This window comes from Schistocerca cancellata, chromosome 9 (assembly GCF_023864275.1).
Source record: "Schistocerca cancellata isolate TAMUIC-IGC-003103 chromosome 9, iqSchCanc2.1, whole genome shotgun sequence".
Classification (NCBI taxonomy): Eukaryota; Metazoa; Arthropoda; class Insecta; order Orthoptera; family Acrididae; genus Schistocerca; species Schistocerca cancellata.
Window position 1 is genome coordinate 336,993,361 of NC_064634.1, and position 25,145 is coordinate 337,018,505.

General features: G+C 38.4%; 1 protein-coding gene across 4 annotated transcripts in view; it reads left to right on the top strand.

Moving 5' to 3' along the window:
- The window catches only part of LOC126100257 (GATA zinc finger domain-containing protein 14-like), a 160,608-nt gene that overhangs the window by 114,575 nt on the left and 20,888 nt on the right, over positions 1-25,145 (top strand). For all 4 annotated transcript variants that reach the window (XM_049910844.1, XM_049910845.1, XM_049910846.1 and 1 more), the window contains 2 exons: positions 11,737-12,172; positions 20,733-21,048. In XM_049910844.1, coding sequence (XP_049766801.1) covers positions 11,737-12,172; positions 20,733-21,048 — 752 coding nt within the window. The remainder of the gene's footprint in view (positions 1-11,736; positions 12,173-20,732; positions 21,049-25,145) is intronic.

Here is a 25,145-nt window from a genome sequence, read left to right on the forward strand (position 1 = left end):
ATGTTTCCAAATCTTGTCTGGTGCAGTCCCCAACGATCAGTCTTTCTCCTGACCTGGGGTTTTGGTTGACTTTTCGTAAACCTCTCCAGTTCCTTTTCCTTCACCCCTCTTCTTTCCCCTTCAACTCTTCTGCAAGAAGAAGGAGCCATTGGCTCCGATAGCTTGCATAAGTGAAACATTTTTTTATGTGTGTGCTGTCCTGCTGCTGCTTGGTTAGTAGATTTTTTATCTACCAAATTACATTATGTTTCAAAAATTTATTATTTTAGTTGTTATACTTTTTGTATCAAGATAGGCCTAATTAATAAGTCTTCCATATGCATATGAATTATGAAAATATAATATTTTAAAAGTTTTTGAGATGACCAAAGGATAAGCAGCATGCTAGATGTCTACAGAGAATAAAGGAGCTCAGTATTTTCCCAGCAAAGTAAAAAATGCATGCTACTTTCCTTGACATTGACCTCCACCTGTCCAATGGCCAGCTTCACACGTCCATCCACATCAAACCCACCAACTAGCAACAGTACCTCCATTATGACAGCTGCCACCCATTCCACATCAAACGGTCCCTTCCCTACATCCTAGGTCTTCGTGGCAAACGAATCTGCTCCAGTCCGGAATCGCTGAACCATTACACCAACAACCTGAAAACAGCTTTCGCATCCCGCAACTACCCTCCCGACCTGGTACAGAAGCAAATAACTAGAGCCACTTCCTCATCTCCTCAAACCCAGAACCTCCCACAGAAGAACCCCAAAACTGCCCCACTTGTGACAGGATACTTTCCGGGACTGGATCAGACTCTGAATGTGGCTCTCCAGCAGGGATACGACTTCCTCAAATCCTGCCCTGAAATTAGATCCATCCTTCATGAAATCCTCCCCACTCCACCAAGAGTGTCTTTCCGCCGTCCACCTAACCTTCGTGACCTCTTAGTTCATCCCTAAGAAATCCCCAAACCACCTTCCCTACCCTCTGGCTCCTACCCTTGTAACCGCCCCCAGTGTAAAACCTGTCCCATGCACCCTCCCACCACCACCTACTCCAGTCCTGTAACCCGGAAGGTGTACACGATCAAAGGCAGAGCCACATGTGAAAGCACCCACGTGATTTACCAACTGACCTGCCTACACTGTGAAGCTTTCTATGTGGGAATGACCAGCAACAAACTGTCCATTTGCATGAATGGACACAGGCAGACAGTGTTTGTTGGTAATGAGGATCTCCCTGTGGCTAAACATGCCTTGGTGCATGGCCAGCACATCTTGGCACAGTATTACACCGTCCGGGTTATCTGGATACTTCCCACTAACACCAACCTGTCAGAACTCCGGAGATGGGAACTTGCCCTTCAGCATATCCTCTCTTCTTGTTACCCGCCAGGCCTCAATCTCCGCTAATTTCTCATTTCAATTTGCCGCCGCTCATACCTCACCTGTCTTTCAACAACATCTTTGCCTCTGTACTTCCGCCTCGACTGACATCTCTGCCCAAACTCTTTGCCTTTACAAATATCTGCTTGTGTCTGTGTATGTGCAGGTGGATATGTGTGTGTGTACGCGAGTGTATACCTGTCCTTTTTTCCCCCTAAGGTAAGTCTTTCTGTCCCGGGATTGGAATGACTCCTTACCCTCTCCCTTAAAACCCACATCCTTTTGTCTTTCCCTCTCCTTCCCTCTTTCCTGACGAAGCAACCGTTGGTTGTGAAAGCTTGAATTTTGTGTGTATGTTTGTGTTTGTTTGTGTGTCTATCGACCTGCCAGAACTTTCGTTTGGTAAGTCACATCATCTTTGTTTTCAGATATATTTTTCCCACGTGGAATGTTTCCCTCTATTAAATCCTGTAATATATCATATGTGGTGTTACCCAGTGAGCTATCTTTCAGATTTCTTCCATTCTCCGTGTTCCTGTTCCATGCTATTGTACTATTAATTTTTGAATCATATCTTCCCGTAGTATAGTACTCTTTCAAGGCATTAGTTAATTTTTAGGCATTTTATCCATGTTCATGTTAGTGTCTCATTCATTATTTGTTTTTTAGTTGACTTCTTTTAGGCCTGGCACATTCAGCAGTCATGTTTGTACATTTTTTACAAACATATTGTCTACTCAATTTTATTATGACAACCCACTGATGTTGTTTGGCTCTTGGTGTGGATAACTTCCCAGATGCTGGGCTCTGTAATTGCCCATCTACATTATGAAAATATAGCCATTTTGGGGACTTGTCATTGTTTCTGTAGAATACCAACACTGTCTATTGAAACTTCCTGGCAGATTAAAACTGTGTGCCAGACCAAGACTCGAATTCGGGACCTTTGCCTTTTGCGGGCCTGCGCTCTACCAACTGAGCTACCCAAGCACGACTCACACCCCGTCCTCACAGCTTTAATTCCGCAAGTACCTTGTCTCCTACCTTCCAAACTTCACAGAAGCTCTCCTGCAAGCACTTGTCCACAAAAGGGGAAGGTCCAGAGTTCGAGTCTCAGTCCGGCACACAGTTTTAATCTGCCAGGAAGTTTCATATTAGCACACACTCCACTGTAGAGTGAAAATTTCATTCTAACACTGTCTATTGTTCTATATTTTGAACATTTCCTGTATTTCACACAGTGATTAGTATTCTTGACAGATAAACCTGAAGATGCGTCTATATTGAGGTGAAACCAGTAGTTGCAAATAATGAATCTTCATACAGCTATGCAGCTTTTGGAAACACTTCGTCATTCTTAACTTTTCTAAATTTTGTAATTTTTATGTTAGTTAGAATGTCTTGTTTTTTATTATTGTTTTATACAGAGGCTGCATTGTTAGTTCTCCCTCTTCTAATGCACTTTTCTCAGTTATGGTAGATGCATCATCAACTGCAATGGGAGCCTTGTTACAACAATGTGAGCAAACAATTGACAGCCTTTAGTTTTTGTCAGCAAGAAATTATCATTTGCACAAGAGGTTGCAGCACTACAACACGTGTAATATAGAAGAAATGGAATTTGGCTCAGCTAGAATCATACGAATAGCTAGGAACAACGGGTATGACACACATGTAGTACACAGACTCAGTCAAATCACAAATATGAAACAAACTGATCATACCCAGAGTGCAGGTAGACTATGATGCACTATGCCAGAGACACATAAATTAACACATAGAGTGGCAAATCAAAACAAAAATATGAAACAAACAGAACATATCCACAATCCAGGAAAACTCAGAAGCTTCAAACCCACAAATAAACACAACATACATACACAATGATAACACCACAAAGAAAAGAAGCAGGTGGTACACTATGACTTACACACCTAAATTAACACACAGAATGGCAAATATGCTAAAGAAACAGCACTGCCAAATAGAATATAAAATTGTGCAAACCCTATAAACACTTAAGCTAACCAACAATCAAAAGACACAAATTTCAGGGATGAAGAATATAGAAACTTGAACTTTAAAATTACTGGTCCATTATACACAGAAATAGTACACAGGAATTTTAAAACATAGTAAAAGAACACTCTATGTGTTAGAAGTCTGAATCAAACCACTTCACATTTTTCAGGACACACAAAACACCACAACAGGCATACTCCAAACATGGAACAAAATATGAAAATAATCAGGATAAACAACCACCATAAATACCCTATACAAATGCAGGATAGCTGCAAGGGTTGCCCAGAAAGTAATGCACCACAATTTTTTCTTCGACAATTGTTTATTGAACATAATCAGAATTACACACACGAAAGAATTGAGTTTTATATACACACCCTATTATTTTTCCATGTAATCTCTACCCCGTTCTATTATCTTCCTCCTGCGCAAAACAAGGATGTTTATGCCCTGTCGGTACCAAATCTTGTCCTAGTGGTGGAGCCAGTGCTTTACTGTGTGAATCACCTCCTCATCATCCTCAAAAGTCTTCCACAAATGGCATCCTTTAATGGCCCAAGCAAGTGGAAGTCCGAGGGGGCTAGGTCAGGTGTGACAGCCACAGATGGTCTCTCCGACCGCTGCAAATCCTGGAGCTCCACCAAAACATCTTCAAATGACCTCACCCTCTGTGCCCAGCAGCTAACTGCACTTCTGTCGACAGCAGATGCTCCATAGACTTTGCACAAGTGTTTCTTTCTCTGCAGTGAGAAATTCAATGACACTATGTTGCTTGTAATGTACATCACCTACAGATGCCATTTTGAAACTGTCCTGCAGCTACGCTATCTATCAGAAGTGACGGAAACTTGGTGTACAACCACACACACACACACACACACACACACACACACAGGGTTAAAAATTGACCTGTGGGGATTTTGTTGCACAGCCATCTGGCAGTGGCATTGGCAGGGAGCAATTTCCCCTCCACTGTGAGGTCGTTGTTTATGCAAGTAACACACATTAATAAGGCAGTGCAATGCAGTGTATTGAATGAAAGTGTTTCAAGTGAAATGGAAGAATACAAGTATTTTATTAATCAACGAATATTGATAAGTGATTCATACTTGTGTGATAATCAGTGCCTGCAGTAAGGAAATCTTTGTGCAGGTAGCATGTGTTTGATATGCGATGTAATACAGAATGATGAGTGGAAGTGTTTCAAGTGAAATAGCGAAATACAAGTGAACTATTCACTAAAGAGTATTCATGTATAATTCATACATGTGTAAGAATTAGTGTGTGCAGTAAGGACATTATTTCAAGAGGATTTTGCTGATATTTAGGTTCATAATCAGAGTATGATTCGTCAATTGATCAATAAATTTCTTGAAACAGGAAGTTAACTTGACCGCCAGGAACATAGACAACCACATCCAGTACTCGTGAAGAAATTCTGGAAAACAGTGGTATGCTCTGTAAAGGTGTCCTCACATCTTTCTCAGCAAATAGGAATTTCCCATGGCTCTGTTCAAATGGCTGCGAAGTTACTGAAATTACTGCCCTACAAAATAACTGAAACTGCGTGACCAGGCAAAAAGGTTGTGGTTTTGTGAATGGATTGTAAATAGGGTGCATTACAAAGAAAGTGCCCCTCATTTAACTTTATTTTCATGTGAATCATCGTTCCATCAAAGTGGATACAATGTTCAGAAAATAACTATTGTTATTAGTTCTGAAAAACCTAATGTAATATAAAAGGCATCCCTGCATGATTAAAAAAAATAGCGTGGTTTGTTAATAGCAGTGAGAGAATAATAGGCCTCCTTTTTTTTTCTCCCAGGAAACAATTAACAATGAGAGATATGTGGCAACCATTTTGCAGCTTTTTTTGGCCAGTTAACAGAGAGATAACATTCTCTCACGACCCTTCACCAGGACTCTGTGATAGCACATATGGCCAACTTCTCATTACAGGAAATTCGTGACGTGTTTCAGGTTAGAGTTATTGCCAACAACAGATGGCCTCCTTGTTCCCACGATTTAACACTCGGTAATTTTTATGTCTGGAGGGGCATTAAAAGAGAAAAACATACAAATCAAAATCGCATATTTTAGGTGGACTTATAACTTAAATTTGTGAAGAAATTTCTGCTATTTACCAGAGGGAACTGCAGAGCATAATGAGCTATTCCTAAGCAGTGTCAGAAATGCTTGATCAATGAAGGGAGACCATTCCAGCATCTATTTCCTTAGTATACTTGAGTTATTTACTTTTCTTTTTAACAGTTTGTGTTATGTATGTTAGAAATGACTGATGTGACAAACCGTACTATATTTGCTGTGGACCTCCTGTCACCAGCACAGTACTCACAGGCCCACCCACCGTATTTTCCAGACATTGCTCCCTCTGACTATCACATGTTGAGATCAGTGGCACATGGCCTGGCTGACCAACACTTCTGATCTCATGAAGAAGTCACAAATTGTATCGATTCATGGATCGCTTCAAAAGATGAACAATTTTCTCGACGCAGGACTCATACATTGCCTGAAAGATGGGAGAAGTAGTGGCCAGCAATGGAAAATACTTTGAATGATACATGTGTAACCAATTTGTTTCATTAAAGCCTCAAATGTTGGGGAAAAAATGGCAGAAGCAAATTGTACACATTGTTTTTGATTTATACCTTTCCTTTCAACTAAATTTGTCAGATATATACCTTTGAAATTGGGTTATTATTCATCAAAGTCTTTTTATTATGGCTGGGGTGAAATATTAGATGGTCAAGGTATATATAGCTTGTTTCTTCTTCTTCATTGCATTGGATTCTGGATAATGCTTGTTTGTTTATTTAATTAGTTATATTCAAGGTTGATGTTACTCCAATTTTTAAGTTTTATCTTTCAACTTTTATTTTTTGAATATTTATTTTAGAAGTGTTCTTTTTAGTGGTGGATGTTCTCCCATGGACTTAACAATGAGCTGCCATTGGCCACAATTATTGTAACAGAATATGTTTGTGCATAATGATTGATTTTTGTTGTTTTAAATTTCTAGATACATTATTAATGATGGAAAAAAATATGTAAAACCTTTTATCAGTTATGGATGTGGAACACTGACTGTAATGAATAAGGGTTTTCACGAATTATTGCAACCAGTTGCCATTTGTTTTATTATTCATTTTTTATTTTCCATTACTGGTTTCAAATTGCCTAGCAATTCATCATCAGATGGTACATATTCCTTGCATGTTTGCAGAATTTTGGTGGTTGTGTAGCTGTGGCAGAATGTATAAACAAAACGTGAGCACTGGATGTGGCAAAAATTATTCACATTATCAGATCGATTTAGTTGCATTACTTACAATTAGTAGTATCTGTTGGTTTGTTGTTGGTGCACACAATGTTTTGGAAAACATGTTATACCACTCCATGATTTTAGCCACAGGTAACAACTTAACAACTTCCATATGCTTTGCAAAACGTAAGTAAACAAAGTAGCATGATTAAAGTTACATTCTAAGACTTTGTTCTGGAGCAGAGAGTTTCTTTGTTCAGCTTGTATTGCAGACTAGCTACAGTAAGTATATATGTATTTTTATTATATTCATTATTGGAAAAATAACATGTATTTACATTACAGACTTTGACATGTACTATTTACATAATGTATTAAACAATGAGTTTGATATTTCAACTACAATTTTAGTGCTTAAATTATTTTTGACTTTCGTCTTGATGTTTAATACACATTCATCATTACTTATGAGATAAACATTAGAGCTCTGCATGAAGCTCTCTCTCTCTCTCTCTCTCTCTCTCTCTCTCTCTCTGTGTGTGTGTGTGTGTGTGTGTGTGTGTGTGTGTGTATGAAGGGTTTTGTATGCTAGGTCAGTTTGTTCATTTAAGATGGCTTCGTTTGATTTGTTGTTATGGGTAAAAATCTGTAATTGTTCCACGAGCTTCACCTTTATTCAAAAATGGTTCAAATGGCTCTGAGCACTATGGGACTTAACATCTGTGGTCATCAGTCCCCTAGAACTTAGAACTACTTTAACCTAAGGACATCACACACATCCATGCCCGAGGCAGGATTCGAACCTGCGACCGTAGCAGTCGCGCGGTTCCGGACTGCGCGCCTAGAACCGCTAGACCACCGCGGCCGGCTCACCTTTATTCCTTTGTCTACAGTATGGAATATGTAGGTTTGTTTTGATGACTGTAATTGAATGACAACTTTATGAGGTGGGCCGCTAACTAAAATTTCATCCTGTTTGCCCCATGTAGCAGCAGGAGCAGCTGTCACGGGGAAATTTACATATACCACATTTGTGAAATGGTGGTTTAGCTCTTCTACTATTATGAACTATTTGGTTTTGTACTTAGTTGTTTGTGTTGAAACTTACTTTTGACTTTGTGTTTTGCAGATTAATATGAAATATTACTGAGGAAAGACATGGAGATATATTTAGTTTCTTCTGCAATTGAAAACTGTTTTGTTGATGCTACACACATCAAAACAAGTTTTGCATCACCCCGGTTGCCTGAAGTCTTGAAGATAGACATTGACTGTGGATATTGTTATCACAGACACAGTCCCTTTAACTGTTCAGAGATGTCATTAAACCCATCCAAAGATGCAAACAACCATGCATGAGCAATGCCTATTAGACGGATGGGGTCCAACAGCCGATCAGTTCGTCATTCCACCAGGAAAGAGATACACGGCCCATGTTGTCTGTAGTTCAACCATGCCTAGACTGTCAATACTGTGATTCGATTGCATCTGTATTGTTACTTTGTGCCAGGAAGGGCTCTCAACAAGGGAAGGATCAAGGCATCTCGGAATGAACCAAAGCGATGTTGTTTGGACATGGAGGAGATACAGAGAGACAGGAACTGTCGATGACATGCCTCGCTCAGGCTGCCCAAGGGCTGCTACTGCAGTGGACAACCACTACCTACGGATTATGGCTTGGAGGAACCCTGACAGCAATGTCACCATATTGAATGATTCTTTTCATGCAGCCATAGGACGTCATGTTACGACTCGAACTGTGCGCAATAGACTGCATGAAGTGCAACTTCACTCCTGACGTCCATGGTAAAGTCCATCCCTGCAACCATGACACCATGCAGCACTTTACAGATGGGCCCAACAACATGCCGCATGGACCGCTCAAGATTGGCATCACTTTCTCTTCACCGATGAGTGTCGCATATGTCTTCAACCAGACAAGTGCCGGAGACGTGTTTGGAAGCAATCCGGTCAGGCCTTAGACGCACTGTCCAGCAAGTACTGCTAGGTGGAGGTTTTCTGATGTTTTGAGGTGGCATTATGTGGGTCCACCGTACACTACTAGTGGTCATGGAAGGCGCTGTAATGGCTGTACGCTACATAAATGCCACCCTCCTACCAATAGTGCAACCATATTGGCGAGGGATTCATCTTCATGGAAGACAATTCAATCCCCCCATCATGCACATCTTGTGAATGACCTTGTTCAGGATAACGACATTGCTTGACTAGAGTGGCCAACATGTTCTCCAGACATAACCCTATCGAGCATGCCTTGGATAGATTGAAAAGGGCTGTTCGGATGATCCACCAACCACTCTAAGGGATCTACGCTGAATCACCGTTGAGGAGTGGGACAGTCTGGACCAACAGTGCCTTGATGAACTTGTGGATAGTATGCCACGACAAATACAGGCATGCATCAATGCTACTGAGTATTAGCGGTAGTGGTGTGTACAGCAACGTGGACCACCACCTCTGAAGGTCTCGCTGTATGGTGGTACAACATGCAGTGTGTGGTTTTCATGAGCAATAAAAGGGGCAGAAATGATTTTGTATCTCTGTTCCAATTTCTGTACAGAACCAAGGTGGTGCAAAGTGTTTTTTGATGTGTGTATTTTGGTGTTTTTTTTTTTTTATTTTTTCATGTAATACGTCAGCTATGGACAGGTCATAAGCATTGTTGTGGTTTATCGTTTTGAAAATATTTAGTTCTTTGGTTTTTACCTCAGGTTCAGTGTGGAATTTGTTTACATGGTTGAGTGCTTATCTAAAAAATACTAATTTGTTTTGATTGGTGTGGCTTAATGAGTTATTTATAATGACATTGATGTAGTGGGCTTCCTGTAAATTTGGAATTTGTGTTTACTGTCATGATGATGTCAACAACATAACAAAATGTTTATAATAAATGATTTTGTCATTTTCTGTTGTATTTGCTTTAAAAAAATTGTTTCTAGATCATTAATATAGATGTCAGCTAGTAGGCCAACTAAGCTACTGCCCATTGCTGAATATAGACTTTGTTACTAAAGAAAAAGTAATTGTAAGATAGCACCAACTCAAGCATATCCATTAGTTCGTAGATTCCTGCATTGCCTATTCAGGGTGTTTAAGTTATTGGTATGTTGGTGTAGAGGTCAACTATGTGAGGAATGTAAACTTTCCTGTGCTGGATACAGTGATATCTTGGGTGCTGTCAATCAATTTGTAACTTTTTTATAGAGTACTTGGTTGTAAATGCATTGTATTTAGTTTTTTGTGTCCAGGACTGTTTATTGATTTGACTAATGAATTTATTGGATGGCCGTGTTTGTGAATTTTGGATCATAATTAGTGGCATAAACACATACAGTTGAAAGTGTACAGTACTAGAAGCAAAAAATCTTAGTAAACATAGGGTAAAAATGCATACCTTAAGAACTGCAAACAATTTTTCATCTTCAATACTGTGAAACAAATCTAAATCTCTTCTACTGCAAGCTCTTTACTTTCCATATTTTGGGAAGTGGCAGTATGGACCAAAACAAGAAAAAATGTCCAGTAAACATGTGCTCTAAAATGCATGCCTTAAAAGTTATGAGCATTTGTTCATTTGAAGAGTTATGTTTCAAAGTAGAGAAGATGAAAAAGTGCTCATAGCTCTTAATGTATGCATTTTAGACTGCTTTTTTACTGGACATTTTTTCTTGTTTTAGTCCATACTGCCACTTCCCAAAATAATGGAAAGCAAAGAGCTCGCAATAGAAGAGATTTGTTTCACAGTATCGAAGATGAAAAATTGCTCATAGCTCTTAAGGTATGCATTTTAGATCCTATGTTTACCAAGACTTTTTTGCTTCTAGTATCATGTACTTTCAACTGTATGCCTTTAAGCCATTAATTATGATACACCCTGTACATTCTCATTCATTCATTATTACTGCTGTATTGCTTTTTTCTGCCTAACAACAAGAGCATTATTGTTAGTTAGTTTTTTATTAATTTGTTTCAGTGTTGTAGCTTCCTTATGGGTGTTCCTGTGGAGTTCTGTTTTAGGTTTTCTTCACTATTTTGATTCATGCACTACAGCATTTTGTTCTTTTGACTTAATTGTGCTGACAGGCAGGCTAGTTGAGTTTAGCAATCAGATATATAGCAGTCTTTTTATCAAGTGCGCACGCACACACACACACACACACACACACACACACACACACAGAGAGAGAGAGAGAGAGAGAGAGAAACTCTAATGTTCATTTCGTAAGTATGATGAATGTTATTAGGCATCAAGTTAAATGTCAAATGTAATTTAAGCACTAAAATTATAGATTAAATATTGTCCAAACTCATTATTTAATAGATTTTGTAAATACCACATGTCAAGTTTGTATTGTAAATTTATGGTGTTTTTGCAATAATGAATATAATATAAATAGATATGTACTTACTGTCACCAGTCTCCAACTCAAGCTGTGAACAGAGAAACTTGTCCAGCACAGAGACTTAAGAGCATAACTTTTAATCATGCTCCTTGGTTTATTTATGTTTTTTTGAGCATGTGGAAGTTGTTATCTGTGGCTAAATTTGTGAAGTGATGTACAATTAACATAACTGGAAAACATATATTATGTTTTCCAAAACAGTGTGTGCACGAAAAACAAAACAACAGGTACTAATAACTGTAAGTAATGCAACTAAATCGATCTCATAATGTGAATAATTCTTTCCACATTCAGTGCTCACATGGTTTGTGGATACATTTTGCCACAGCTACACAACCCCCACAATGCTGCAAACATGCAAGGAATATGTACCCCATCTGATGATGAATTGCTAGGCAATTTGAAATTGGTAATGGCAAATAAAAATTTAATAATAAAACAAAAGGTGAGTAGTTGCAGTAATTTGTGGAAACCCTTAATCATAAATTTTGTTGTTTATTTGATCCACTATATCATAGCATTTCAGTTATATTAGCGTAAATGAAAATTTTTTCTGTGTGAAACATTTTTAAGATTATTAATTTTGAGTGATTAAATAATAATGGTTCTTAATACAATTTTGTAGGGGGTGATACCAGATCACAAAATAGAAGAGGAAGTGATGTGGGATGGAAACGCAATGAAAGGTCTTTCTATCAGCCACCAAACAGAAATGACGAGCATGGCACACGTAATTTCCAAAATGACAGAGCCAATAGACATGACAACACTTATAGAGTGAGGGGAAGAGGAATGGATAATAGAGGTGATTGTGGTCAAAACTATAACCAGAATGTGAATGAGAGGGGAAGAGGAATGGATAATAGAGGTGATCGTGGTCAAAACTATAACCAGAATGTGAATAATCGCAACATTCATGACCACAGAATGAGAACTACAGGTGAACCACAAGTTGTCACAGAAATTTATGGTGATCTTTTTAATGCGCCAGCAGACTACTCCCTTGCACACTGTGTAGCAGAGGATATGCGCATGGGGAGTGGAATAGCTGTCACATTTAGGTATGTATGCTTCTAACCACATTTTTTTCCCACTTCATATATTAGCCTTTAAGGATTTTGTCTTTACAAAGTATTGGGTTATCCTTTAGAACATATGACATCTCCTGTCTTCTAATTTGTAAGCTAATGCAAATTTGCAAAGTCAGTGTTTTTCATCCTCTTGTATGTGTTCTTGCATAATCTACTCTTGAATAACCACTTAATCTTCTTATAAATTTCATTTATGAACAAGATTATTACCTCTTTTGCATAGATATCTATCATTCAGTGCAATCATGAACTACAGAAAGAGCCATATTTTAGTTTTTAATCTGTTCTAATTTTTTTTTAATTTTTGAATGCATAAAATATGAGAAAGCCAGCCACACACCTACGGAGATCAATGTGTGGAGCTGTAAACATGTAACAGAAAACAGCATTTGAGTTACTGATGGCACCTCATAAGCTTCCTAATAGCCAGTTTTACATTTTGATTATACGTGCTGCCTTGGTCATTTTGACATTTGAAATACCTGTCTCAACATCGTGTCGATATACAAATGATTCAAGTATAGAAGTGCACGTTTAGCAAAACTTAATGTGGTACTAACTGTTTTTTGTTTATCAGGCATGCCATGCCTTTTGCCTGTTTCCGTTGAGTTAATGTTTCACCTACCATGGTAATAATACCCAAGAGTTACATGCTGCTTAAATTTTTCAAAAAACTAATAACTTCTAAATCTCTTTTGTATTTTATACTTCATTTAATTTCAGAATTGTTGAGGTAAGAATATTACCTTTATTTCTCCAGGAAAAATATTTTGCAGGTGTTCATTCAGTTGTTCAGTATTATTGAGTTTAGTTATGTTACTGGTAGAAGTCTTATTGCCTCACAGTCGTTATTTCAGTGATTAATTTTGTTCTCAGATATGTTCGTACAAAGATAAATCACAGAAATTCAGTTGTAATTGAATATTTTCTTTTTTTATTGTTTGTGTGTATCAAAAGTAAAGTCATGATAGCTATTTAATTGTGAGACAGAATTGCTGACCAGTTCTTACGTTGAATAGGCAAAATTTTGGTACTAGTGATACGCACAGATAAAAATTGATGAGTTGTCCTAACTTTCAGAACCAGTATTTTCCCCTCAGTGAATATAAAGCAGACTCATCCAAGGATCACGCTTGGCAGGTGCAGGCACAAGGCAGTGTAGTTCTGGGCCCTCTACATGAGTCAGCATAGGAGCAAGAGAGATAGCTGCAGAGCAAGTGTGACCGCATGGCACTGCTCTGCACTGGACTCTCCCGTGGTGGTTTTTTTATGTTGACAATCTTCGCTCAAAGTGCCTCCTGGTGTATCAGACAATGGACTTTCGCGAATAAGGAACAGCCAACTTCAGCCATTTTTGACCTGACCTAATCCAGGAATCCAGTGCGTATCCCTTGTAGCGCAGGGTCTCCATTATTACATTGCTCAGACATTCCCATTTTAAATCCATTGACTCGAACATGTTTTCCATGTCTAGAAAAATATCCAAACCTGTGGTTGTGTCTTTTATTGGTATAAGGTCAAGAAATTCTTTGGTGACACGCAGATTGTTGTCGACACCCATAACTAATATGATGAGCTGAGATATGTCCGTAACGTCCATGGACTCATCAAGAACAACAGAAAATGAAACGAAGTTTGCCACTCAACATTAATTGGTCTTCCATATCTGGGGCCATATCTTTGACTCGGTGAGCAACAGTTTGAGGCGAAAGATTTATTTTCTCAAATTTTTCCGTGAGGTCTGCTGGACAAATACAAGCTGCCGAGTCAACCAGGCAATCCTTGATGAAAGTGTCAATAAATAACACAAATTTCTGCATATTTCAATGCTGGGCCATCAACAAGTGTCAGCATGTGAACCATTCAGTGAAGCTTCATCGATAGAGGTTTTCAGGGCTGAAGGCTCACTTGTGTACTCTTGACGACTGTGTGGCACAAAGCTTTACGCCTCACTTGGGACCATCAACACTGACATTGGACTGTTGATGAATGGAAACATGTTGCCTAGTCGGACGAATCTCGTTTCAGATTGTATCGAGGAGATGGATGTGTACTGGTATGGAGACAACCTCGTGAATCCATGGACCCTACATGTCAGCAGGGGACTGTTCAAGCTTGGTTGAGGCTCTGTAATGATGTAGAGTGTGTGCAGTCGGAGTTATATGGGACCCCTGATACATATAGATATGACTCAATACATCTAGATACAACTCTTGATAGGTGACACATATGTAAGCATCCTGTCTGGTCTTCTTCCATTCATGTCCATTGTGAATTCCGATGAACTTGAGCAATTTGAGCAGGACAGTGTGACACACCACACATCAAAATTGCTACAGAGTTCGTCCAGGAACACTCTTCTGAGTTTAAATACTTTTCCTGGTCACCAGACTCCTCAGACACTAACATTATTGGGTGTATCTGGGATGCCTTGCAATGTGCTGTTCAGAAGAAATCTCCATCGCCTTGTACTCTTATGGATTCATGGACAGCCTTGCAGGATTAGACATTAGTCGAGTCCATGCCACATTGTGTTGAGGCACCTCTGCGTGCTCATGGGGGCCCCTACATGATATTAAGCATGTTTGCCATTTCTTTAGCTCTTCAGTGTACCTATGCACAGATTCATTACAGGAGTTACGAAGATGAGTACTGATCAGCTGTTCTTTTGTGATAGTTACATCTTCTAGCATGTACATATGGGGGGTTACAAAATTTTCGTCTCTTTAAATAGTTGCCAGTAGATCTCAATTTAGCTCAGTGTAGTGATCTGTTGATTTCCTAGTCTGTGTGGTGAAAATGTCCACTGCAACAGTTTTTTCCAAGTTTACAAACAAGTTCTTAGCATCAGATTCATAGTTCTCAGTATTACTGTTACTTACAATATGAGAAGTGTAGATAGCTGGTATTGTTGGTGGTCGGTAGGTTTGTTATGGTTGAAGCACTAATATAGCCACCCTTAATATGGAGGTATTCCCATCTTCATGAAAATTTCCAAACACCAATAATACTTTCACATCAGAATCTGATCTCACTTCTGTACAGTCTAGCCACTTAGGGTCATTATAACTGTAATGATGAGCAGTCCCTCCGCAAAAGGTCTCAGTGAGGCCTTTTCATACAATATTCTCCATTACAGCCTATCTATTGCCTGCAATGTATCATCCAGAAAAAATGGCTATTCCAATTGATTGAACGAGATTTCCCACTATTTTGTCAGAGCCTGACGCTAAGGAATTGTTCAAAATGGTTCAAATGGCTCTGAGCACTATGTCAGCTTTTGTAACTGAGTGGTCGGCAAAGGTGACTGCCATGCGGAGGAACCAGGTTCAGTTTCCAGTACTGCCGAGGATTATTGTTTGGTGGAAAGATTGGAACAGGGTGCACTCAGCCTCATGTTGCCAGTTGATGAACTGCCTGACCGACTGGTGTCAGCTCCATGTCACGAAAACTGGCAATGGCTGGGAGAGTGGTGTGCTGAGCTTACACCCATCCATACCACATCCAGTGACACCGTTGGCAGAGGGTGACATGGCGATCATTTAGTGCCAATGAGCCTGCCAAGGCCTGTGGACATAGTTCATGTTTTACAACACTAAAGAAACTGGTCTGTTGCTTGTCACCATTCTGTGGCTGTCTTTCATTTTTGCAATTTTCAAGCGCTTGTGAATGAGACAGGCAGAGGGTAGATTATAAGACGATGTTATTTCTGCAATTTTTGTCATAATTAAATCAGCACATTATTCTTACAGAGTGTTTAATTTCTAGTAGCTTAATTTCTTGCTGTACATATGTTGTCATGAGAAATATTTTTTATATGTGCGCTCTGGTTTTGACCTCAGATGTATGTCAGTTTTATGGGTGGTACCAAGTGATCGTGATTAAACGGATGGTGTTCTAAGTGCTTCAGTGCAGGCTGTATATAGTACACTTAAGCATAATAGGTGTGTTTGTTAATTGGTGCACTCATGGAATACACTGAAGAAATAATAGTTCCACTTTCTGCCACCAGCTGAAAAATGGTGCTGTAAGTAGTCAGAATGTGGTGTGGATGCAGAAACATGGTAGGAATGATCAAACACACAATGATGGTGGCTCTGGCATGTTTGTTAGGATACAGTCACAAGTTGCACCTTGTGTTCAGTATGGTGTACTGACCCAGCAACAAGCAGCATCCGTAACACTGTATGGTGAACAGTTTCTCGCAGCATATTCAGTGTAATCAGAGCAATATGTTTTTGTATGCTGTCAGATATACACACACACACACACACACACACACACACACACACACACACACACACACACTTTCTATTGTACCAGTGCACCTGCATTGTACTTTTCCATTCCTGTACTTCTATCCTTTCCATTTTGCCTCCCCCCTCACTGTGCTACACCTAGCAGCTGCTTACGCCCACCCCCCACCCCTTTTTCTGACGTCAAGGATGTGGGAAGTTGGATTCCAACCTTCCCACTTCTTTTACACGAGTCAACTTACTTGTGAATGCGCAGCTGATCTTCTTCACTGGTTAGCTGGCTACTGGAATCTCTAAAACCTTCTTTCCCAAAGAATAATGCTAGTTAAAGGAACATATAAGACTTTCTTTCTCTCTCTCTCTCTACTTGTGAAATAAGTAGGTACTCAAAGAATACTTTTAGTTCACTGTCTGTATATTTCAACTTCCATAAAGAACAAATTGCCATATCTCACATAAATATTCGACTTCTTGTAAGTCATCTGTGTTGTCTCACATTAGACACAATTAAGACACATTTACAACAGAGTTGGTGTAACAACCACAGAAATCATAAACATGTCTTGCCTCTAGTAAGCCTGTGTTAAGAGTTCCTTAAAAGTCTTTCTCCACTCAACAGTTCTTTTGTCACTAACAATAGTCACAATTACAAAACATCACAGAATAACACAGTAGTTCCTTGGTTCTTCCGTGTGCTTTCACTACAACCTCCATGGATCGACTGACAAGTGCTTGTCGGTGCCGTTCGACCGCCGTGTCTACAGTCTTCTCACAACAAACTTCAGACGTACACACACAGACAGGTGACACGCAGTAGACAGGGTTCCTTTTTCCCATTCACATCTAAAATATCATGTGTTTGAGATGGTGGAAGGCCGAGTGGTTCTAGAATTTACGTAGAAATTCTCGAACCGCTACAACCCCAATTCATTGAATTCAGCTGGTTTACGTATACTGTTAACTTCCCATGATAACAAATTCCTGATTTGCTACAGAAAAACCTCAGACATTTGAGGCATTGGCACCTCTCTGAACTGAACATTCCTGAAATATCCTTTTACCTCAGTTTGTGGCAACTCAGACCAGTAAATTTTTAAATGGAGAATAACGGTGTTCCTGTTACCTGCTCTTTCAAAATCTACATACCCACAGCAGTGGTAGTTGAAATTGCTTTACATTGTTGTACACTCTGTACAGGATGGTCAGAAAAACCTGAAAAGCTTATCAAGATGTTGCAGGATAGGTTGTGCTGAGAAATAATAGTTAAGAATAAATTTTGAGAAATTGCAGCATTTCCAAGTTAATTAGCATTGAAGTTAGCCAATCAGTCCATTGATGTGCGCAAATTCAAGCAGCCTGTGAGATACAATTAGTGTCAGTTGCGCTCATAGCACAAATGATGGACACATGAAACTGCTTCACCTGTGGCTTGGTTACAATCCTTAATAGTACCCCATGCCCAATTTCTGAATTGGTCTCTTGTTTGGTTTTAGGAAACCAAAATACACCTAATGTTAGCCATTTCTCTACAGTTGTATTCTGAACATGATTTGCACTCTGATTTTAATAACACCACAACACATCAGCGATCATTCCACTAGATGCGGCATTGTTAAGGGATAAATATCATTTGAGTAATATTTGGTACAATTATTGTCAAACATTATTCTTTCCAATTAATGGCATATTCACATAGCTCAAGAATGCTTTGCTCAGTGACCAGCTAATGATATTTATTTTCCACAGCCTTTTAGTCAGGACCTAATTCCCATTTTACTTCTGTGAGCAACATTATTATTATTAAAAAATTATTATTATTATTATTATTATCATCATCATCATCATCATCATCCACCACCACAACCATCACAAAAAAAAATCAAGCTTCAGAAATATATGCTGAACCGTCATAACCTGTACTTAAACTGTATAGACATCGACAGTAACCTCCTTGTACTAAGTGAAATACTTCCTTACTATCATTAAATGACAAATGAATACAGCTATCCCTTCTTGTGTAACAATGCCCAGCTTCATAAAGGCAGGTGCTCTGTATTACCTCAATTTATTATGGTTTTTCTGTCGCTTCAACAAATTTCTATGTTGTAATAAAATTTACACATTAACGCACATCAAATGCTAATTCACAGTTAACGTAATGAATCCTAAACAAAAAAGGTGGATATTCTATCTCCACATAGGCCCGTAAGTAGTTTCCTTCATGATGCCTGTGTTTTCATTTTCGAGCATCACACTCTGTATTTGCAATTTCAGTCATATATACACATAAACAGTCATCATGTGTTCACAGAAAGTCATCCATTATGAATAGGATTTATTTTTGATCACTTTTCTAACAATCAGTGATTGCTTTTTGGCGCCGTCAGTCACTTGCTTATCACTTTCTTTACTTGACAGACTGTTTAATTAAGGCTTTTTGATGACAGTGAAGTGTGAATGCACTTTTTGTTGGCATCAGACTCCACTGTATATATTTGCCTCCCCTCTTAAGGCCTGAATAGGTAATAACAAAGGGAAATCATACACTTGCTTTTGACTAAAACATGACACTCCAAACTTCAGGGGGCACAGTTCGGTTTTCCTATTTTTACCGTATTTACTCGAATCTAAGCCGCACTCGAATCTAAGCCGCACCTGAAAAATGAGACTCGAAATCGAGGAAAAAAAAATTTCCCGAATCTAAGCCGCACCTGAAATTTGAGACTCGAAATTCAAGGGGGAGAAAAGTTTTAGGCCACACCTCCAAATCGAAACAAAGTTGGTCCATTGTAATATGAGACACAATTTAGGTCGAATGAATGACAATACAGCTACAGTAGTTTGGTTCGAGTCGTAAGCTTAGCAGTTAAGCTTTACCACGTAGCCAATGCTATGCGTCAGGCGCTCCGCCCGTATTTATACGGGTACCCTTCCTTTTTCACGTGCTTCGTCTGGTTTGAATCGATTGCCTATTTTGCTTTGATCTGATAAGTGCCGTTTTCTTTGTTATAGGTGTTTGCGTCACTCTTAAGCTGAAAATGCATTACTGCACTGTGTCATGCATTGTTTGTCGCATTCTGATAGTGCGTGTTTACGGCCTGTCGCGGCTCGCAGCATGGCTTGCTTTTGTGCGCGTACAATTAAAACAAAAAAGAGAGGAATCGTCTCATTAGCGAAGCAATGGCAAGAGACTGCTATTTGTTGTTACTTACACTGCTGCTTTCTTTGATAATGATCAACAAGAATCAAATAATAGACTGCATATGATAGAACATGTTCTAAACGAGAGTTAGGCGAAAATTTTTCTCCGTTTGAAAATCTTTCCGGTCGCTTCTTTATTACATCAAATTCTGCACAGAAATTAGTCATCTTAGATTTAAAAATCTAGTCACTTGCCGTGCTTCATTTCAGACTGTATCATCATTAGGCATAAGAATAATACGAATATAAACATGACACGATACGTATATTTTTCCGCGTTTGCTGTTGTCTCACTCTAGTTTCGTAGTTTATTAGGCAGACAGGATTTAAATGAGATAGCAGCAAACACGAAAGAATACATGGCAAAATGTTTATATTCGTATTATTCTTATGGTGAAGAGAATACGGTATGTGATTCAAATTTCATCAGGTTCCTATTAGCAACCATCTCTTCTCACAGATAGGAAAAAATTCAGAATGTGGAGTTGGCCATATTGACAAACATCCCAAACAGTCTTGCCAGTCAGATTTTCGTAGTACACTGAAATTGTGCTACATTCGAAGATGAACAATACGGAATTTGTATTTACTTCGTTGGATAATGTATGAAAATGCAGTGGTCGAAACTCGCGGCGGAGAAAAAAAACTCGTCTTCCACTTTTTAATTTATTTACTGACGCAGAGGTTTTGGCGCCAGTATTTATCTTTGTGCCTACAAAGCATGTCTGTGTCGCGCTACATATATTCGACGGCAGAAGTTAGTTGTGGCGGCACGTACCAACATTTTTCATAACTTCCGCTTGCTTTGCACTCGATTCTAAGCCGCAGGCGGTTTTTTGGATTACGAAAACCGGAAAAAAGTGCGGCTTAGATTCGAGTAAATACGGTAAACCCATAAATTTACACTTCCTTATAAGGGGGGCATTAACATTTTGCTATTATCAGTGCAACTAATTCTTTCACAAGTTGCAGCCACATTAATGCCCACATTCACTCTTTTTTAATGTTGTATTATAAACAAGGCTCTCTTGTAACTTCAAAACTTAATGAGTGTACTACTTTTCCTGTTGCAGGCAGATGTTCAGACGTGTGGAGGAGCTTCTTGATCAACGTAAACGACAAGGGCAGGTTGCAGTGCTGGAACTTGATGGCCGCTTCATTTATTACCTTGTGACTAAACCTGAGAGTAATGGGAAACCAACAATGGAAACACTAGAAAGGAGTCTTGTGGCTATGCGTCAACATGTTATTGAGAACAATGTGAAAAACCTTGCAATGCCTCGCATTGGTTGTGGTCTTGACAGATTGGAGTGGCGCCGTGTCAAGCCACTTATAGAAAGCATCTTTACAGGAACAGGTGCACAAATCACAGTTTACAATTACAATGAGGTATGTAATTTAATAGTGAGAGTTTTCCTTCTACTCTAGTTGATTTATAAACATTGCAAAAACTAGGCATCACTTTGTTTAAGAGATGGTTTGTAAATGGCACTGTCATTCCAGACATTGTTATGACTATTACTTTTCAGTGCCTAAGAATGTAAGAATTTGAATACAGTGAAGCTTCTCCTATGTTATTAATAGATACTTAAAAAAGGTTATGCTCTCAAAAACATTAACACATCAATCTCAAAATAAGTTACTTAATCAGTGTCCATTGGGATTTTGGAACAGTCTCTCCACAGAGCTTCCCTTGTTCTTGGCAAGAGTCAGATTATACAAAGTTAAAACAACAGATTATTACAGACTGTTTTTTTCTGTGACTGCTCAGCGGCATTTGTTAGTGATTTCACAGCGTTCTCTTAGAGAATCTCAAATATTATAGTATTGGAAATTTTACTGCTAACTAGTTTGCACCTATCACCTACAAAATGTATGAAAATATTTCTTGAAGAATTAGAAATGTATTTAACTAAATTTATCAGATAATTCCTATAGGTGTTAAAAGCTGGAGATACAAATATTAGTGCACTGAAAAACACTTGCCGTAGAGTTGTTTTTTTTTTTTTTTTTTTTTTTTTTTTTTTTTTTTTTTTTTTTTTTTTATCAAAATTGATAATTTGAAGTTAGAAGTAAACATCCCAACAAAATATAATAAAATGTCAAGTATGGCAATGCATCTCATTAAGAAATCTAGGCACTGTTAAAGAAAACAGCTTCTTCAGAGGAAGGAATAATTACTACAGCTGTACCCCTGGAATTAATATTGGCCCTGCATGTGTTTGTGTTATTTAAACTGGTTAAAATAATGTAAATGAAAGCTCCAAAACCAGCTGCAATAAGATAATATATTTAATATTTTACATCACAGGCCTGTTTTGGTTTACTGCAAATATCAAGTGACTTATATGTTAACAAACTTACCAGAGATGATTTTACGTTTCAATGTTCTTATTTTCCTTTGAATTTTATCTATGGTTTGCATGTTTTATTTCCATACGACATTCACTATTGATATTATGTCAATAAAGTTTTTGAGACAGTAAATTTTAGTTACGGCAGTGACGATGTAGTGAGCTGATGTTACTATATTGGTATCAAAATCATTTCTGAAGTCTATGTACCAGAGCGTTTCCAGTTTTTTTTTTTTTTTTTTTTTTTTTTTTTTTTTTTTTTTTTTTTTTTTTTTTTTTCCTAGAGGTAAATTGACTACTTTTTAAAATCATTCAGTGGAAGATGGCATGCTTTTGTGTTTTCGGGTGGCAAGTGTTGGCATTTATTATATTATCTTTGGTGATAGGTTTTCTTTATATGTCACATGTGTGGTGGATTTTATCTTTGCTAATTTTCAGGTCAAAGTAGTTTATTGAATTATCTGTTTCCAATTCCACAGTAAATTTGGTACTGAGATGTAGGTTGTTAAGTGCCTAAGGAAATTGTTGCTGTCTGTTTTGTTTCCCTCAATCAGCAGTAAAGTGTCGTCTACATATTTATAACATAGATGATTTCATTACGTATTGGCTGCTGTGAATTGAAAGCTTTTCTTGTAATGTGTTGAGAAATATATTTGCAGTTGTGCCAGTTAAACAGTTTCCCATAGCCACTCCATCTGTGTGGGTGCAAATTTCTCCTTTGAATTCAAAATAATTTTGGGATAGAGTAGTTTTTAAGGAGATCTATGATTTCGTAAGTTCCTGTGGTAAAAGTTTTTCCATGGTGTAAAAGATTTTGTTCTTTTGTTTCCTGTACTGGAATGTTGGTATATGGGTTTGTAATGTCACAAGAGACAATTTGCCATTAGGAGGAATTTGTATCTTCTATTGCTTTTGCTAAAGTACGCAATTTTTTTTTGTATATGTTGCAGTTTTTTATAGTTTCTTTAGTTGTGGTGTATAGTTGTTTGTTGCATTATGTGGTAGTTCTGCGATGTTAGTTTTGAAAAATGTCATAACCTTACATAGTTGTTGTGGTTTATTATAATGGTACCGTTTCCTTTGTCCGATTTTACTGCTATTGCATTGTTTGCATGTAATTTTTTTATTTGAGGCTTTGAGGGCAGTGTGTTCTGTCTTTGTTGTTTATATACATTCACTTTGTGTAATTCCTTTTCCACAATTTTTGGCATATTAACTGTTTGTTCATTTTGCTATTAACTGACAGACTTGTCATACCAATTGCCACATTTGTAGTTGCTATTAGATGTTTCACATTTGTAATTTAGGTTCTAAATTATATTTCAAGCCTTTTGTAAGTAGATTAGATTCATTGTCTGGGAAGTTAATGTTGGACAGATTTTTTATCCTTGTACAGAATTGGAATGGATATTGATAAGCCTATCAGTTTTTTGTATAGTGTTGGGTTTTCATCAACTTATAAGCTATCTGTGTAGTAAAGGTAAAACCTCTCTCACTGTGCACTTTAATAGTATGTGCTGTGCCTAGTTGTGTGTGGGTAAATGCAGCCTATGTGCACCGTTCAGCCTTTGTCGAGCCTCCAGGGGTCGTTTCAATTTTAGGAGATGTACACAGTGTCACCTTATGACAAGAAGGATTATCAGCACAGGAAGTTGCCCACTGAATTGGCATACACCACAGTGAAGTGATTGTTATGACACTCAAAACAGTGTTGAGCTGCCTCATAATGGTGGCTTGGTGTAACAATACCAACAGATAACCACTTTCAACAAATTTAAATTCTTAAAAAGAGGAAGCAACAGAACTGTACACTGCTTTTATAGATTAAACTGGGAGAGCTCAGATAATACTTGGCAATTAATATGTGATCAGTTTCACCTCTAGGCATTCATTATGAACAATATTACAACCCCAGCACCTTCATGTGCCTAAGGTGGACAGGGGAACACTTGGAATGGAATGTGGATTAGTGGCATGAGATTCACTTCACGGAATGCAGGTTTAGCATGCCTCCTTAACATTGTGCTTCCAGGTGTTCCGACAAGTTTTCATTTCTGTTTTATGCACAATATTTTGACGACTGACCCAGCCATCTTCTTCAGGTGCTGTGAATTTTGCTGTTATATGTACTCACTGCATGGACTCCACTCATTAAAGAGTGGAGGGGGGGTCAATTACTAATGCCCTTACCAAGTGTGCCGGCCATGGGCTTAGCGTGGAAGGGGGGCCGGCATTTTTTGGGCCAGTACCACGTGGGTAAAATACAGGGAGCGAAAGACTATTTACAATTTGTACAGAAACCAGATGGCAGTCGAGGGTCATGAAAGGGAAGCAGTGGCTGGGAAGGGTGTGAGACAGGGTTGTAGCCTCTCCCCGATGTTATTCAATCTGTATATTGAGCAAGCAGTAAAGGAAACAAAAGAAAAATTCAGAGTAGGTATTAAAATCCATGGAGAAGAAATAAAAACTTTGAGGTTCGCCAATGACATTGTAATTCTGTCAGTGACAGCAAAGGACTTGGAAGAGCAGTTGAACTGAATGGACAGTGTCTTGAAAGGAGGACATAAGATGAACATCAACAAAAGCAAAACGAGGATAATGGAATGTAGTCGAATTAAGTCGGGTGATGCTGAGGGAATTAGATTAGGAAATGAGACACTTAAAGTAGTAAAGGAGTTTTGCTATTTGGGGAGCAAAATAACTGATGATGGTCGAAGTAGACAGGATATAAAATGTAGACTGGCAACGGCAAGGAAAGCGTTTCTGAAGAAGAGAAATTTGTTAACATCGAGTATAGATTTAAGTGTCAGGAAGTCGTTTCTGAAAGTATTTGTATGAAGTGTAGCCATGTATGGAAGTGAAACATGGACGATAAATAACTTGGACGAGAAGAGAATAGAAGCTTTTGAAATGTGATGCTATAGAAGAATGCTGAAGATTAGATGGGTAGATCACATAATTAATGAGGAGGTATTGAATAGAATCGGGGAGAAGAGGAGTTTGTGGCACAACTTGACAAGAAGAAGAGACCGGTTGGTAGGACATGTTCTGGGGCATCAAGGGATCACAAATTTAGCATTGGAGGGCAGCGTTGAGGAAAAATCGTAGAGGGAGACCAAGAGATGAATACAC